General features: G+C 34.6%; 1 protein-coding gene across 4 annotated transcripts in view; it reads right to left on the bottom strand.

The window, feature by feature from the left end:
- The window catches only part of LOC123676322 (A disintegrin and metalloproteinase with thrombospondin motifs 16), a 95,737-nt gene that overhangs the window by 23,959 nt on the left and 54,489 nt on the right, over positions 1-17,289 (bottom strand). For all 4 annotated transcript variants that reach the window (XM_045612180.1, XM_045612171.1, XM_045612163.1 and 1 more), the window contains exon 5: positions 7,352-7,438. In XM_045612180.1, coding sequence (XP_045468136.1) covers positions 7,352-7,438 — 87 coding nt within the window. The remainder of the gene's footprint in view (positions 1-7,351; positions 7,439-17,289) is intronic.

Below are 17,289 nucleotides of genomic sequence, written 5' to 3'. Positions count from 1 at the left end.
ATAATGAATTATTAACGACTTCTCTATAGATAAGTCAATAAAAACTTCAAGTGTTAATTAATAGATTTTATGATTGGAATATAGAGAAGCTAACTTTTACATACATAATTTCATCTGCTTAATATTTTTGAGCCATTCAATGAAATAGAAGGTAGTTGCTTAACCAAAAGCTTAAACTTTTGAGTTTGACTTAGCCAATTTTGTGCTCCTTGGTATATCGTTTATTAAAATTAATTATTTTTAATATAAAACAATGAATCTTTCTACTCAATTTACACCATTTTCGTCCTTGAAACGACCTTGAACCATAGAACCAACAACAATTTCATAAGGCCCTTCGATCGCTGAATGCAAAACAAACTAATAACAATAATCGCAATACCAATATCGATCAATAACCAATCTGATGAAACCTCTGATGCGTGTAGGACCAGCAAATTTCTTCACACCTATTGTTCTTCCCTTGTTACCACTTGAAATGCAAGTTACATCGATAAGGATTATATTTTTCAATTGGTACATACGTCACGCTGTACTGGTTGTTTCGTAGGAAACGATAAGTGTGTCATTGCGTCTTCGATCTGACCGAATTTTGAAATTATCGGTGTTCTAATTTTGATTTGTGATTTCGTTGGGGCTTTCTTGGAATGACATAGTGGAGGTCGGGCTTTAGTTGCGGTTCTATGGTCGAACGTACTGAGGAGTGACATTGGGTATTATGAATATCTTAATTATAAGGAAAGCGTTGTTTTATTAATTATTGAGATTGAAATGTCCGGTGGTTAATTATTTGATGATATTTTCGTTCTGAAGGGTGTTTTTTTTAGAGCTATAGAACTTTAAATTGCAATGAAACAACGATGGATTATTCGATTGACATGAATTTTATTCATCCGCAAGATAATCTTGTGGCATTACATTTTAAATATGATTTCTGGCATATAACCGCCACGGCTGGCTCGGATGTAGTCCAATTTGGACGTCCAATTTTCGATGACTTTTTCCAACATTTGTGGCCGTATATCGGCAATAACACGGCGAATGTTGTCTTCCAATTGGTCAAGGGTTTGTGGCTTATCCGCATAGACCAATGACTTCACATAGCCCCACAGAAAGTAGTCTAGCGGTGTTAAATCACAAGATCTTGGAGGCCAATTCACAGGTCCAAAACGTGAAATTAGGCGGTCAACAAACGTATCTTTCAATTAATCGATTGTGGCACGAGCTGTGTGACATGTTGCGCCGTCCTGGACATCATGGTTGTTCAATTCAGGAATGAATAAGTTAGTAATCATGGCTCTATACCGATTACCATTGACTGTAACGTTCTGGCCATCATCGTTTTTGAAGAAGTACGGACCAAAGATTCCACCAGCCCATAAAGCGCACCAAAAAGTCAGTTTTTCTGGATGTAACGGTGTTTCGACATACACTTGAGGATAAATGTTGGGATATAAATAAATAAATAAATAAATAAATAAATAAGCTTCACTCCAAATGAGGCAGTTTTGTTTATTGACGTAGCCATTCAACCAGAAGTACACTTCATCGCTAAACAAAATAAAATGAACGTAGTGCGTGATACGTATTCCGCACAGAACCATTATTTTCGAAATTAAATTGCACTATTTGCAAGTGTTGTTCAGGCGTGATGAATACCAAACTGAGAATAAATCACTAGACAGCTGTCAAATCGGTCGCCATCTTGAACAGTAATGCTAAGTTAAAGTTATATACCTCGGAAAAAAACACCCTATATAAGAAGCTACAAAAACTTAATAAGATTAAAAATTTTTCGTACATTCAGGGTATTAACTTCAAGGTCGATTCACTAGACAAGGGTTAATTTTAACACTAATTTTCCAAATAAAAATATCGTTTCCAAGACTACTGGGGTAGAGAAAACATTTTTGATCAAAAATTTCAAAACTTCCACTTGAGAAATCAATTTTAAACCATTCAAAACAACTTAGTATTATGTGTCGGTCAATGAAACGACCTCAAAGGCTTTTACAAACCCTTTTTTTTTCGAAATTTGATTCATGGATCATATTCTCAAATGGAGAAGATCAATGCGGTATAAAAATTAATTTTTGGGCCAAATTTCATGCGAATAGCTTTCGGTAATTTCGTAAAAGCTCTGGACATTATTGAAAATAACGAACCAAAAATAATTTATAGAAATGTTTGTTGAATTGAGCGATAGAAACGTTGGAGTATAAACTGCAAAATTGGGTAAGAAGGATCGGCTTCTGCCAAGCCATTCGAATGGAATTATTTTCCATAAATAATTAGGAGGCGTACTCTCTTGGATGAGGCAACGAACGCATGAAAATATTCAAACGTGTAATTTTATGAGCATTACAAAATGCAACCGACAGATGTCCCTCCCAATAAAAGGAATAATTACCATAAGTTGATCGAATATTTGAAGCAAGGATCGAAAGGATATCAGCCAAAAAAGTCAGAGACTCACCCTATACATTGAAAAAATGAGGTTTCAAGAACACTTACAGGCATTCCCGCTGAATTATTCTTCACAGAAAGTTAATAACCAGACAATGAAACATAAAACCATGTTTACTGCTAGCAATCGTTTACGGGATTCTTGCAGAATTGTCAATTTCATAGTAAAATGTTGATAATGTTCATAATTTGTTAAATTCTGTTACTAAAACTCATCGAATAGCTATAAAAAATTGTTTCCCTCGAGATCTCATTACAGTTACACTAATGTCGTCAGAGTTATACATCAAAAACTGCATTCAGACTAATGACGAAGAATTTGATATCAAGGTTTTTTGGAGATTCTTTCGTTCCTTTGAGAATACATTTGTATCATAGCCTCGTATATATGTGATAATATGTAATCCATATATATATTCTGTATATATTTCATCATGAAATATTGAAACCACCTTAATTAATAAGCTAATAGCACAGTTTCAGAGTGAATTCAATATACAGGGTTGTCCAGATTTCGGTGCAATAACTTTGGCGTCGGATAGAACAACTTTTTTATGAAAAAAAATTGATATGAAATATACACTAACAACCTTCGTCTTGAAGATACAGGGTGTTAAAGTTTGAAAAAAAATCGATGGTTTATTTATAACTCCAGCATTAATATATTCTTTGTTTCAAATTTTGATATTGAAGTCTAAATAATGTAATGTTTAGAAAAAGGTGCGTATATTTTTTATTGTTTAAGTGTCTGATGAATTCTCTTTCTGAAATGTTCAATTGAATTAAAAGCGTTGTAATATGCTACGCCAATTTTTGTACTTTCATTTATCACTTATGGGAGAATTTGAAAAATCAATTTTTGTGGATAGTATTTGCTTTTTACTCGACCATCTCGAAAATAGTATTTTCTATGAACAAAATGTAGGAGACCTTTTCAAAATAGAAAAATTGTGTAGATTTTCAATGAGAAACGACTCGATATATCTAAGTCACTGGATAATTTTCGAAAGAGACACTTACCTAATACGAAACAACATATTATCAAGACTACAATACCTAAAAATTGAAACAATGAATGAAATGAGTTAAAATTAGAACATTTTTTTTTCAATTTTTAACACCTTGTATCTCGAAATCGAAGATTGTTAGGATAAATGTTTATAGGAATTTTTTTCATGAAAAGAGTTGTTCTGTTCAACGCCAAAGTTATTGCACTAAAATCAGAACCACCCTGTATAGGTATCAAAGATAAGCCAAAAAATAAAAATTAATGCGCTATTACATCAACAATGCGGCGAGCAACAAACACCTAGAATTTATCGATTATTGATCTACATTAGCTGAGGACACGTGCTATAAAGCATTTCTCGAATGGGCGCATTACGTTAATACTAACGTGTTTACAGCATCAGGGACAAGTAAGGCGTGTAAGAACGGCCTAAGGTGTTGCTTGACTTGATGAATGAATTAGTGATAACAATGGTTATGCAACATCAGCGGTCGTGAGAACTTTAACCCAGTTTCATTAGGATTAACACATTGGCAAACGTAAACGATCGTGAAAAAAATTGCTTTACTGGAGAAGATTGCTGGACAATTAGATTGGAATGCGTAGATGATTGGAGATTATGAAGATGTACATAATATCCCACTATTGGAGGTGATGCTGCAACACTTAATCGGTGGAAAATATATTGCTCGAGTTTAACTGGAATTTTATTATTTATATGTGTAATAATGTTCTGAAATTTATTGAAGAATATTGTCTTCTAAAATTAAAAGGTTTTTAGAAAATCTGGTTACTCGATATTTCATCAATATTGGGCCAATTGAAAAGACCCCGGTTTGATGCACAGATAGCGGTGCTAGTATTAAATCCATATGATTTTTAGTTAGTAGCAACCTTCAAACGATACGTGTCAGAATTTGACAGCAGTCCGACCATTGGTTCGTGAGATATTGCGTTGTGAGTATAGCTACTTTTGCTATTTAAAAAAAAGATGGAAAAAAATTGAAAAAATATTGCTTTTTGAAGGGAAAATATACAATTGAATCAAAATCTTGGCTTGATGAAGGGTTTCCAGGGTTTGCACCAGGAAAATCAACTATCATTGATTGGTATGCTAAGTTTAAACGTGGTGAAATGAGCACAAAAGACGGCGAACGTAGTGGACGCTCAAAAGAGGCTTTCACCGACGAAAAAATCAAAAAAGTTCACAACATAATTTTGAATTACTGTAAAGTGAAGTTGATCGAGATAGCAGACATTGTGAAGATATCATCTGAACGTCTACATCATATCATTCACGAATATCTGTACATGAGAAAGCTATGTGCAAAATGGGTGCCCCGCGAGCTCATAATCGATCAAAAGCAATAACGTGTTAATGATTCTGAGCAGTGTTTGAAACTTTTCAAGTGCAATAAACCTGAATTGTTGCGTCGATATGTGACAATGGATGAAACATGGCTTCATCATTTCACTTCGGAGTTCAATCGACAGTCAGCTGAGTGGACTGCACATGATGAACCGAAAACAAAGCGAAAAAAAACAGAACAGTCAGCTGGCAAGGTTATGGCATCAGTACTGGGATGCGCAAGGTATATTGTAAGGCATGATATTAATGAATAAATTAATATAATATTCATTGATTACCTCCAAAAGGGCCAGACCATCAACAGCGATTATTATATAGCCTTATTGGATCGTTTGAAGGATGAAATCGTCAAAAAACGGCCCCATTTGAAGAAAAAAGGTGCTGTTTCATCTAGACAATGCACCGTGTCACAAATCAATGAAAACAATAGCAAAATTGCATGAATTGGGCTTCGAATTGCTTCTGCATCCACCGTATTCGCCAGATCTGGCCCCCAGCGACTTTTTCCTTTTCTCAGACCTCAAAAGAATGTTCACTGGAAAGAAATTTAGCGCCAATGAAGAAGTAATCGCCGAAACTGAGGCCTGTTTTGAAGCGAAAGACAAATCGTACCACAAAAAATGGTATCGAAAAGTTAGAAGATCGCTATAATCTCTGTATCGCTCTCGAAGGCAACTTTGTTGAATAATAAATTCGATTTTGCCAAAAAAATATGTTTTACTATGGTAGACCGGCGACTTTTCAATTGGCCTGTTATTTCTACCGAAACCCAAAAATTTTAAGTCCCTTGGTCTTATCTTTCAGAATTTCATCATGTTTACGGTGGTCGAAAATAGATACAGATATCGTGATGATGCGCAAAAAAAAAGTACAACTGAAACCTCAAACCCAATATTACCCACTTAATATTCCTTCCCAGAAGACAATTAACGTCAGAGTTTTTCCGATATCGCAAAGTAAATGTGTGAAACTAATTATTAATTCAAAACAAACATCACGTAATCGTAATCTGAAGTTTCATTCACACTTCGTTTTCGTGAAGGCATCCATCCGATCGCGTTTCGTAGAATGCTGAATATCTTTCAACAGAAATTCATTTCTACAACAACCAATTGCATCAATTCTTAGAAAAGCCTTATGTTGAATTGAGTTGGAAGCGAAGAAGGCTAATTATTATAAATAAACAGTGAAATAATTTGCGTAGTTGTGTTGTGGGAAATAATCATTCGAATACTCTTGTAGGTATTATGGCTACCATTTTTTTTATTATCTCTTCTCATTTATTTTGTCGAATTGAATTTTTCTTTTTCTACTTTTCACCTCGTCTGTCAAGTAGAATATTAAGACATTTCACATTTTCAATCCTTAACAACTAAATACTACATCATTGATGAAAATGGATCGATATATGCCCAAAGCACGCATTGAAGTGGTTGAAATTTCTTCCAAAAATGGTAAAATTTTGCTGAAACAGTAAATCTCAAATTTCAGTAAATCGCTCGAAGATGTGCAATCGAGTAAAATTTTGAATAACCAAAATGAAATCCTATATCTTGGTTCAATACTACTTGTATATTGGATGCTGTGCTTGATTTTCGAAGTGAATACTGATGAGAAATTCTCCTTATCCACAAGTGTGGGATTTGATTATAAGAGGTTTCCAATAAGTGGTTTCATTTTGATTTTGAAAAGGAAGAGTATATTTTTATTCTGAAGAGGAAGGTACATCATCAGCAATGGAAAACTAAATCAGCAAATGACTTCGGCTACGGTTGCAGCACTATATCATTTTCATGAATTTTTCTATGACCAATTGGCACATTTGAGCCCGTATATCCTCGATAACTTCACGAATTCCATCTTCAAGGTCTTGAATCGAATTTGGATCATTGTCATAGACCTTATCAGGGCCGCTACCAGGAGCGGCAAACCGAACATTTTGCCGGGGCACCAAATTTTAGGGGCGCTAAGTCAGTTAATAAAACATCGGGATCATCGTTGCTTATTCAGCACGTATTGACGTCTTGTTGAAAATAAACCTCGTTCACATCAATATCTTCCAATTCTTACCATAAAAAAATCATTAATCTTAGTTCGGAAGCGCAATCCATTCACTGTTAGAGATGCACCAGCTTCATTTTCGAATAAGTTAGGTCCAATCGCACTACCAGTCCAAAAACCGCACCAGAATATGACAGGTTGAGGATAAAAAGCCTTTTTAACAATCGACAATTCTGCTTAAATGAGATAAAGTGACTTGTGCATTTTGGCGTCCTAAATGCTTTCTGCTAGATTCTCGATCATCGCTGACATACCTGTATATAATAAGAAGAGAAGGGAAAAGTTGCCTCGAAGGACATAACGCTTTTTTCTTACGTGACCATTTCTACCTGTTTAGATACTTATACCGCAAGCTACATAGAGGAAGTGAACACTTTTTTACTACATATCAAAATTGGACACCTTTTATAGCTTGAAAACCTGATGAATATCATTCACATGCTTACCACAACGACGATGTCTTCTTCGTTCCTCAAAAGAACAGCGGCTTGGTTCTCCTCGTCCTGGTACAGGTCTCCTATTTCATCACTGGTCTGTAACGAAAAAAAAAAAATCATTAGAAATACTTCACATCTCCATCCTCAGATTAATCTTGAACGAATGCTGCTAAGATCGGTCGTAAATCATAATGAAACGTTACCATATCCACATACCCACTGTGGGTTATGTAAGATATGACATGACACGGATTCACTTTGGCAAGGTATTTACGATTAGCACTTGTGGATGCAGGTATTTTTAGGGACACATGTGCATCGCTGACCTTTTCGATGAATTAAAGTCTTTCCTAATACTGAATGTTTGCCAATTTGGTTTTTTTTTCCTCTCGGAACGTTTATAGTTATTGGTGGTTTCTGTGTCTTCATGTTCTATGGGTGCTTTAGGCTTGAATTCATTAGTGTTTTGATTTTAGGATGTTGCAATCTTTAGTTGATTTGATGTCTCCCAAATAGAGTGCTGTATCATTTTGTCACGATGTGTGTAATTTTAGAATTTTTAGTCTGGAATGGTTTGAAACGATATGGTCACACTCATTGATGATGAATCCTTCGAAATCAATACTGTCCGTGCTTCCTAGAAACTTGAAAATTTCAGCGTAGGCTCAATACAGATGTATTGAGTTTGTTAATGGGCAATATTTGACTGTGGGTTCTGTTAATATAGCAGTTAAAAATTTTGCTCTTCTGGTCATTACAAAATTATGCTTCCGAAATAAAATTCCGTATTGAGATAGTCAATACATAGGAATACCACTTTGCTTTCGACGCTTTTTTCAGAAATTGGAGGTTTATGTGAAAAAAACTGGTTATAAATTTATGATTGAAAGTATTGTCCATCGCCGGCCACTACTTTCTCCCATCTTTCGGGCCGCGTACAAATCCCGCTTTGAAAAAACTGGTCATCTTCTGAAGCGATCCACGAATCGATCAATTTCAAGTTGATCAAACGATCGAAATAATAGAAAATTAAAGAAGAATATCTGAAAATGATTAGGTCTCCAAAATTTGCCCTCAAAAAAAAAATCAATTAGATTGAGATCTTGCCTGTATATATGGAACAACCATGTCACATTTCGTGCAAAATTTTTTGTTGATAGCATCATCAGAGCATAAAAAGAATAATATTCAAAAAAATTAGGAAAACACTGACATGGATTCTGGAGCTTCTGAGCGTTCATTCGTACAGTGGTACCCTTGAATACCACATAATTGTATATAGGTATATATAAAACTTCCGAGACTGGAATTGGCGAATGAATGAACGAGAGCTCAAAATCTCTTAACTTTACGTCAGGGCTTTCCTCATTATTCGAATGGAAAGGTCAATGAAATGAACCAATTAGAAACTACCTCAACTCAGGAATTGTTTTGTTTGACTTATAATGGACAATTGAAATTATATGAAGGTTACATGGTAAAACTACTAATTGTCCACTTCATGATAACCTTGTGATGGTCATTCCTGAATAGAAATTCTTCTTAACCCTTCAAAAATGAACGGCACTTAAGGTATTCAACAATTTTCAATTTAATTCCGAATTAATGTTGTAACACTAGGATTCAATAAACTCAGAATTAATTCAATCCTTTAATAATGATTGTGGTATTACCTGTAGCCTAGAGGTACTATTATAATTATTGCATACATTTAATATATGGTTTCATTTTATCTTCATCTCGATAGATTCATCCAAATGTCAAGTAAGATGGCAGGAATAAAAGTTCTTATCTCAAACAATAATCACCACATAACTTTCAAAATTATAGATACCTTATAATTTTCGAACATTTCAAATTTGATGAGATGATATGTGGTAATGATAATGAGGAAAATCTCGAGAGGAACAATTTTTAAGGTGAATTTATAGGTTTTTAAATGTTGCCATAATAATTTGATTACAAAAACTTATTCATTTAAAATTTTGAGTCCAAGATTCAAAAGAAGCGTATCAAAATTTCGGTATATAGAGATAATACTGGATTTGTCCTGAACTAATAATTGCAAATGTGCTTTGCTGAAAATGGGCAGAAAATTTTTAATTATTCAAGCGAAGGCCAGAGAAAGATGAAATTGTTTCCAAAAACTCGATACATCTTATAGAAGTTTTGTCTTTCTCAATTTCGTTAATCCGAAGCAACCGTTTCCAAGTGATGAAAGATTAAAACAGAATTCACGGTGAGTTTTGAAAAGAAATCCTAAATATTTATTCACGTAGATAAGATGAACTTCAGTAGTTATGAATTTGCTAATTAGATAAATTTAATATGAAGTGTCGCGAATTTTATGGCACTCTATGATAGTTTTCGCTTAGTAATTTCATCCAACTCACTCCTCTGTCAATGCACCTTTATGAAAACTTATATGCCATTTCATATTCCAATAAATCGGTTATATAATCTATCCTTTTACGCATGGCTAGCAATTGAACATCACATTTAAATACATCTCGAATGTTACTGTAGGATGAAGATTGCACGATAATGTTATTAATCTTGTTCACTGTTCGTATGTTATCTTCAATTATATTTGCAAATTTTGTATTGCATTCAATTTGTTTCCTTCTTTTTCTAACAGTTGGCGAATATATCTGAAAGGTCAAGACATTATGGGAAGTTATTAGTTAATCTTCGTTACTTCGTGTTACATTCAAGTTTTTTACACTTAAAGGTGAATGATGGATCGAATTATATAACTGGGGGCTTGAGATCCCTGATTAGGTCAGCTGCACTGAGTTTTGATTACCATGAGAACTAATAATTAAAATATTTGATTCTTTTTTTGCTTTAAATACCTTCGTAATGATGAGAAAGTACTTTTTGGTCTGGATTTACGGAAAATTCAATTCGATTAAATGCCAACATTTCGATTCACATAAAATTTTCTTCAGGGCTACTGTCAGTTGGTTTCTCTTGTCAGCTTTTGAATCAAATGAACTTGGGAATGAATAACCACATCAAACTTAATCTGCTTTTCTTATTTTATAACTTATTTCATCCGCAGATTTTTTGATTTTAAAGATGATAGGAGAGACCATCATTTCGAAAGATTCCATCTCTACGACGACTGGGCTCTTGTAGCTTTCTCAGTACCGCGGAAAGATTAATTACTGGCCTAATAAGTAATTAGCTCTGTTAGCAGATGGAAAAGCTAATTACCTCTGTTTGAAGATGGACTCGGTTTTTTAGGAGCTAAAACTGTTGACACAGATTGATGATTTCAGCTTTATGTTTGTACTACAATGTATAAGAAATACCAGAAATAGTCAATATAACATACAGTATGTTTTTCTCATCCGAATTTATTTTATCACCTTCAAACTAGGTTCCATTTGAAAAAAATAAAAAAAGGTAATTCATCAAATGATATTTTGAAAGAATTTATTTGAGTTGATTTTATAATTGAAGTGGTAGTTTGCTTTGTTGCAATAAAAAAAACAACCATAGAAAAACTCTGTTACAAACGAGATATTCATACTTCGATGTTTCTTCAGATCAGTTGAAATCTGCCTAGAACTTTACTGATTATTGATCCACCATGTATATAGGTATCAGCCTTAAATCTTTTGTACACCTTCTTATCACAATTTATTTGTACAGGGTGTTTCCGAATTAGTCGAGAAACTTGAAAGAGGTGTTAGTATCATTTATTTGCTGTCGGTTGGGAGCCATATTTATTGATAACCGAAAATAAACAAACTCCGAGATATTTGAATTCTTGTGTTTTTAAAAAAAATTGTCATCCTACTTCAGTTTTCATCAATTTTTTTTACATTGATCACGTTTGTCAGTAGAGGATATTATATGTATAAAAAAACAATACTATGCTGTATTATATGTTGATTAAGAATTAGTATGATTTGAAAGGTTGTAGATAAAGAGAAGAATAGTAAATTTCTAATGTGAATGTGCCTGAAACTATCGAAGTGCACAATTTAAGTATGATAAAATTATTTTAAGAAATAAATTTCTTCTTCATTTCCTAAAAAAAATTACAGTCACTAGTTTTGTTTCAGCCGATTTTGATTTGAAATGTGAAAGAAGCAAAGAAAGGAAATGAATAAACTATTATTTTATTGCTATTAAACTCGAAATTTCAGTAGAAAAACATTCATAAATTATGTTCGAAATGACTTCCACCTTTTCTTATCCAAACACGTGTCCCTTTCTTATTTCTTCAACTGTTACTTTCCGCCTGAAATTTACTCTCAATCTTCTCGCTGCTTCGTCTATTCTAACGGTGTTAGATCCGGACTTCTCATTGGCCACGAAAATAATCCAAAATTATAATCAAATTTGGTCAACGTAGGAAAAATTGACGAAAACTGAGGTAAGGTGAGAAATCTTTCAAAAATAATATGAACTTAAAAATTCATGTAAACTGTAAATAATTAATACTAACACATCCTCCAATATTCACGTCTTATTTGGAAACACCCTGTATAAAGAAGTAAAACAATTACACACATCCACAATTACACAAATCATTCGTACATTTCGTCCTCCAACGTATTTTCAAAAGCGCAGTAAAAATATCACCTATACGCTCATTTTCACGGACGCCTATGCGGAAAAGGAACAGCTTCGTGCCACCTAGAAAGGCACCGAGAACGATTTATAGGGATATTTCACAGACTGGTGCACTCGCCATAATATTATCCACTTATGTTCCAAACTGTATCATGCAATCTATGACGAAAGTAAAAGTGAACTTAGGTAGGCGTAAGTGAGCACCATGCTCATACGTTTATCAGAAAATTTTGCTAATTAGTCATTGTATGTAAACAGGAAACTATGGGTAATGCGTCCACGTATGTTTTCCGCGTATGGGTCGAATAATTCGGATTGGAAGTGGACTGGAACAGGGCCTTGGGGTACACCTCTCGAACAGCAATTTTTGGATTTCAGTTCAAATTTTCGTGTAGTTGATTTAAATAGCACGTATCTTTGCTGTTTAGACTCGGACAATATGTAGGTTAAAATCGCCTTGTGTAAACAGGAGGTATCTGAGGGATAGAAGGTAGAATAGGTCTTTTTCTTATAATCTTATCACATGAGGAAAAATTCAAATTCTCAAATTTAAGATGAATATCTTGTGAAGGGAAGGTGCTATGAGAAACGAACTTGAAAAAAAAACAACCTTTGACGCCCTGTATCTTGAAAACAAGACGTTTGCGGGTTCATGTTCATGGGACTTTTTTTTTCTTGAAATTATCCGAGGAATTTGTCCTATTTATTGGAATCTCAAATTTAGGAAAACCCCCTATACCTCACTATGTAGATTTAGATATCTGTTATAGCGAGAGTTGTCCATTTCATTCTACCTCTCACCTATAACATCTCTGATTTATCATCCTTTTCCTTGAGAGCGAGCAGAATCACTATCGTTCTTCTTCGTGAGCGTCAAAAAAAAATTACCTTAATTTCGCTATTGCATAATTAGACGTGTTTGATCTGCGTGACGCCATTTCATCAATAGGGTGACCATTTCGAAGCCAACATTATATGGTCCCCCATGGTGGCTTGATGTGGATTAATGGTAGTTAATACCGATGTTTTGAAACATCTGGAAAGTAATGAGGGTGTTTGGTCTTAGAATGAGCACTGAGATTAGAAAATGAATAGCATATGGGTTTTTGTCTTATGTAAGAACATCGCGGTCTTCATACTTCGTGAATTGAACATTGCGTTTTGAGGATATGTTTGAAGTGAATGCATGTCCTATCGAATGGGTGGATTGGATTATTTCAAAATACTTGTGTTGATTTGGATACATTATTTCCAATACAAAACCTTTGAAATTTTTCATTTTATTATAAATTTCCTATGTAATCATTATAGTTACACATTGAACTTAAGATATATGGCTCAGTGGTCACAGTTCCAATTTAGACATGAAAGGTTTTCCAATAAAAGGTTTCAATAGCCCGTTATCTTGGCAGTTCTCACTTTTGAAGCGGTCATCTTTTGGCATTTGACAATTAAAAACTAAGCCATTACTAAAAATGAAACAAAACAGGCTTCAACGAATTATTATAACTCTCTACAATATGATGGTCACAGTTCGCGAACATATGCACTTTTGGGTCGCGAAGCATCTTTTTGACCAGAAATAGTGAAAGTGGTGGAATTTGAAGCTGTTGGGGCAAATAAGTAATGTAAAGAATCGAAACCGTGTGTGTCGCTGAAGAATAACTGGGAATATGACTGCTGTAGCCCGTAGTGTTGACGAAAACCCAGGTTTTCCGATTCCTAGTCGATCTTAGGAACTAGGCATTCCACAAATGACATTACACCATATTTTGCATGAAGACTTAGTTCTCGAGACTCGTGATGATTTCATCTACCTACACCAGAAAGCTCTTGAAGCTGTCACGAGCCGTGCTTCGGGTAATGGTGGGACTGCTGACGGGGCACTGTCGGTAGAAACATCATTTGTACCGTATGGGAAAGTCAGCAGATGAGATTTGCATGCTCTGTGGATCAGAAGCAGAAACGGCTGAATACATGGTATGCAAGTGTCCAGAGCTGGCTGGCCTAAGAACCATTCAAATGAAGAAGCCGGTCCTGGATACCCGAGAGGCTCTTAAGAAGGATGTTAGTTTTATCAATGTCATTGACGACCTCCTTGAGTTTCCATGAATGAATAGGGTAGAGAACAAAAGATCTACATGGTGGCAGTTCCCGCTGGTGCTGTGGTTGGAACTTACTTATTCGAAAATGAGGCTGGTGGAACTGTTACTGTGCATTCACAGTAACAGTTCCATTGATTGTGCTACCGAGCTATGATTTTAAAAGGTCGAAATTGGAAGACATTGACGTTTATTTAGAACTAGACGGCTCCACGTGCCACACAAGCAATGAGACAATCGCAATTTTGCAAGAATTTGAAATAAACATCCAAACTCGTTTTTTTCATATCAAAATAAAACCCTGACTTCGAATCCACATTCTTTTTATATTTTTTCAACCGCTTTTTGATTGATATGATAATCTATCAAGAAATAATAAACCATTTGTTAAAATTTGCATTGTTTTTTTTAAATATGATTTATATCTTATGATGCTTGTTTAAAAATGAAATGTGTAGGTTTGCAAGTTGCTATGAGAAAAAAAATCTTTCATTTGTTTCGTAACTATTTTGCGCAGTACTGAATAACTTCCTGAAACCAGCGACCTTGAACATCCTTGGATTATCTATTGTTTCCTCCGTTCTTCTTCATTCAAACGGCACAAGATACCAATAAATCACAAGGTTCTAGCGTTCAAAAAGCTCGTGACCAATCAATAATACGAAACTGTGTACAATTTATAGATATCATGCGTTTCGTGAATTTAATGCTGATTCATGTTTTTTTTTTTAATCTTCTCCGATGAGCCATCCAAGCTATAGTCTGCCTGTTGCAAGATGAAATAATTTACCATAGCAATGAGCTGTGCAATTATAATTCCAGATAATAATGCTGATTTTCCAAGCAAACAAGTCAGTAATTATATTTGCTAATCGTCCGTATCATCTACCAATCGGAGATGGTGAATATTTTGCAGTCATCGAAACCACTTCTGAATTTTATTATTGTATTATTCAAATGACCATGAAGTTTTGGTTTGGCATCCATTCGTTTCATAGTGAAATAATGCGTATGAAAGCAAACCGTGAGACTCAAATTAGTTATGGTCTTTTCGATGAAATTGATTTGGGGTAGTGAACCAAGGACTACAATGATAAGCCAAAAAAATTATTACGTCTTATGAAAAAAAAGTTCAACTTGTTCTACCTTCATCCAAGAATCAATTAACATACTCTATCAATACTCTGGCACAGAAAATTCAGCCAGCGAGTCGATACAAAGAGTTGGCGCAAACTAGAATATAGTGAATCATCAACTTTAAGGAGAGAATAAGTTTTAAAGAACAGAATACTTCTTGGTAGCACCCTTATTCAGTTTAGGGTAGCTTTATATATGGATAAGGTGCCAGTACTGTACCAATTGAGGAGATATGATGTTTTACGCTTCTATTATATTAGCCTTCATCTGATTTTTCACTGAGTGTTTTGGTTTCTATATTTACTCCGTTATGCTGAGATGACAAGCTAGCTGACTGGCTTGGTATATCAAAACGATATTAGCCCACGTGTTTTGAAAAGACGAGAATCGATTTCAAATTAGTAATTGATTCGAATCACTGCATATTTACAATATTGTGATTTTGAATTAATCTATTCGTAAGCAGAGTCATTGAGAGAATTGTGTGTTAGTTATCTATTTCTCTTATATAATAAAAATAATAATAATACTAAAGGTTTTCATTCAATTAATTTCATGAAAAACAATAGCAAAACTCTTACAACGATAGAAATAATAATATCTATGTTTTTGACTGTCTATGAATTGGAGCAAGGTTCAATCAGTAAGATAATTCAGGAATTCCTCAAGAAGTTGTTTTGCTAGTTTCTTCAGAATATTTCGTGAAAAACCACAACAAACTGAGAAGTAGCATAATATAGACAACGCACTGAAAACGTCAAATCGCTTCTTTGGAATTATGTGTTTGTTGATTCTTCGCATTAAAAGGACTATGATCAAGTGCCTCAACCTGAGCCTGTTATGCACTTATCAAGGTGCTTTTGACGATGATAGAATATCAAACTATGTAAACGATGTAATTTATTACAGGAAAATATTACTGCACCCCTTTCACATATTCTAAAGTCTTACATTTTAAATGTGCATGTCTCTCGCAGCATAATAGTTTCGAAATCGAGTACTCACCTATAGCAATGACAAGGTACATATTAGCATATTATCCAATGAGTATTGATCAGCTGTCATTCACGAAGGGGAAGTTATTATATGCTAGTAGATTGGGGAATTCTCCTCAATTTGAACTTAATTACTATGAGTTCTTCTTCTTAAGGTGCCTTCTTCATTACTGAAGGTTACAATTTCAGCAAATTCAAAGTTCTGCTGAATAGGGTGTGTGTCCAACCCAGTCCACTAATGAACATCCTTAAGCTACGAACATTTTCGTTTTCCGGGACCTATTCGACCTTCTTTCTTCCCCGTTTATCTAAAAAAGCCATCGTAATCTCGAAAATTAATACAATAACAGACAACAAGTTTCCAGAGGGTCAGTACATAGAACAAGGGAACCAAATCAAATAACTGGATTACTGACAGTATCGACCCAGATGTCGAAATAAGATCGAGAATAGTGTATTCCAGATCAGCCTTTCAGCAAATGAGAAGTCCTCTGAGTTACGCATTCTTGGACAACTAATCATCATCGAATGGTTTATTGCTATATATACTATATTCTTTTATATGGGATGGAAGCTAAGTTGACAACTCTGAGGCAAATCGAAGCATCTGAATTGAGGGTCTATTTCAGAATGCTCAAGTGTTCTTGGACAGATGATGTGTCGTATGAGAGGATGCTAGACAATGTTAATGAAGATAGAGAGCTATTAACAAACGTGTTGAAAGGTGATCAGTATCAATTACTCAAATTGAACATGAAGGGCAAAATAGATAGGAAACGAGGACCAGGAAGGAGACCATACTTCTGAATGAAGTATATAAGAGACTGGACTGGGATGACCATCCTCACGTTAGTTCAAACCGCCTGAAAGAGGAAAGAATTTGCCATGGATGTTACCAGTCTTCACTAAAAAAGGTACTGAACGAAGATGAAAAAGAAAAACGAGTACCAGGTAGGAGACAACACTCCTGGATGAAGAATATAAGATACTGGACAAGGAAGAATATCCAAACATTAGATCCCGCGGCCTAAAAGAGTCAATGGTTGGTGCCAATATTTACCAGAAGAGGAACTTAAAGAATGAATTATTGGCTTCAATACGACAGAACGAAGAGTTGTGAAAG

This window comes from Harmonia axyridis, chromosome 1, assembly GCF_914767665.1.
Source record: "Harmonia axyridis chromosome 1, icHarAxyr1.1, whole genome shotgun sequence".
Taxonomy (NCBI): domain Eukaryota; kingdom Metazoa; phylum Arthropoda; class Insecta; order Coleoptera; family Coccinellidae; genus Harmonia; species Harmonia axyridis.
This window is presented reverse-complemented; position numbering and strand designations above follow the sequence as displayed.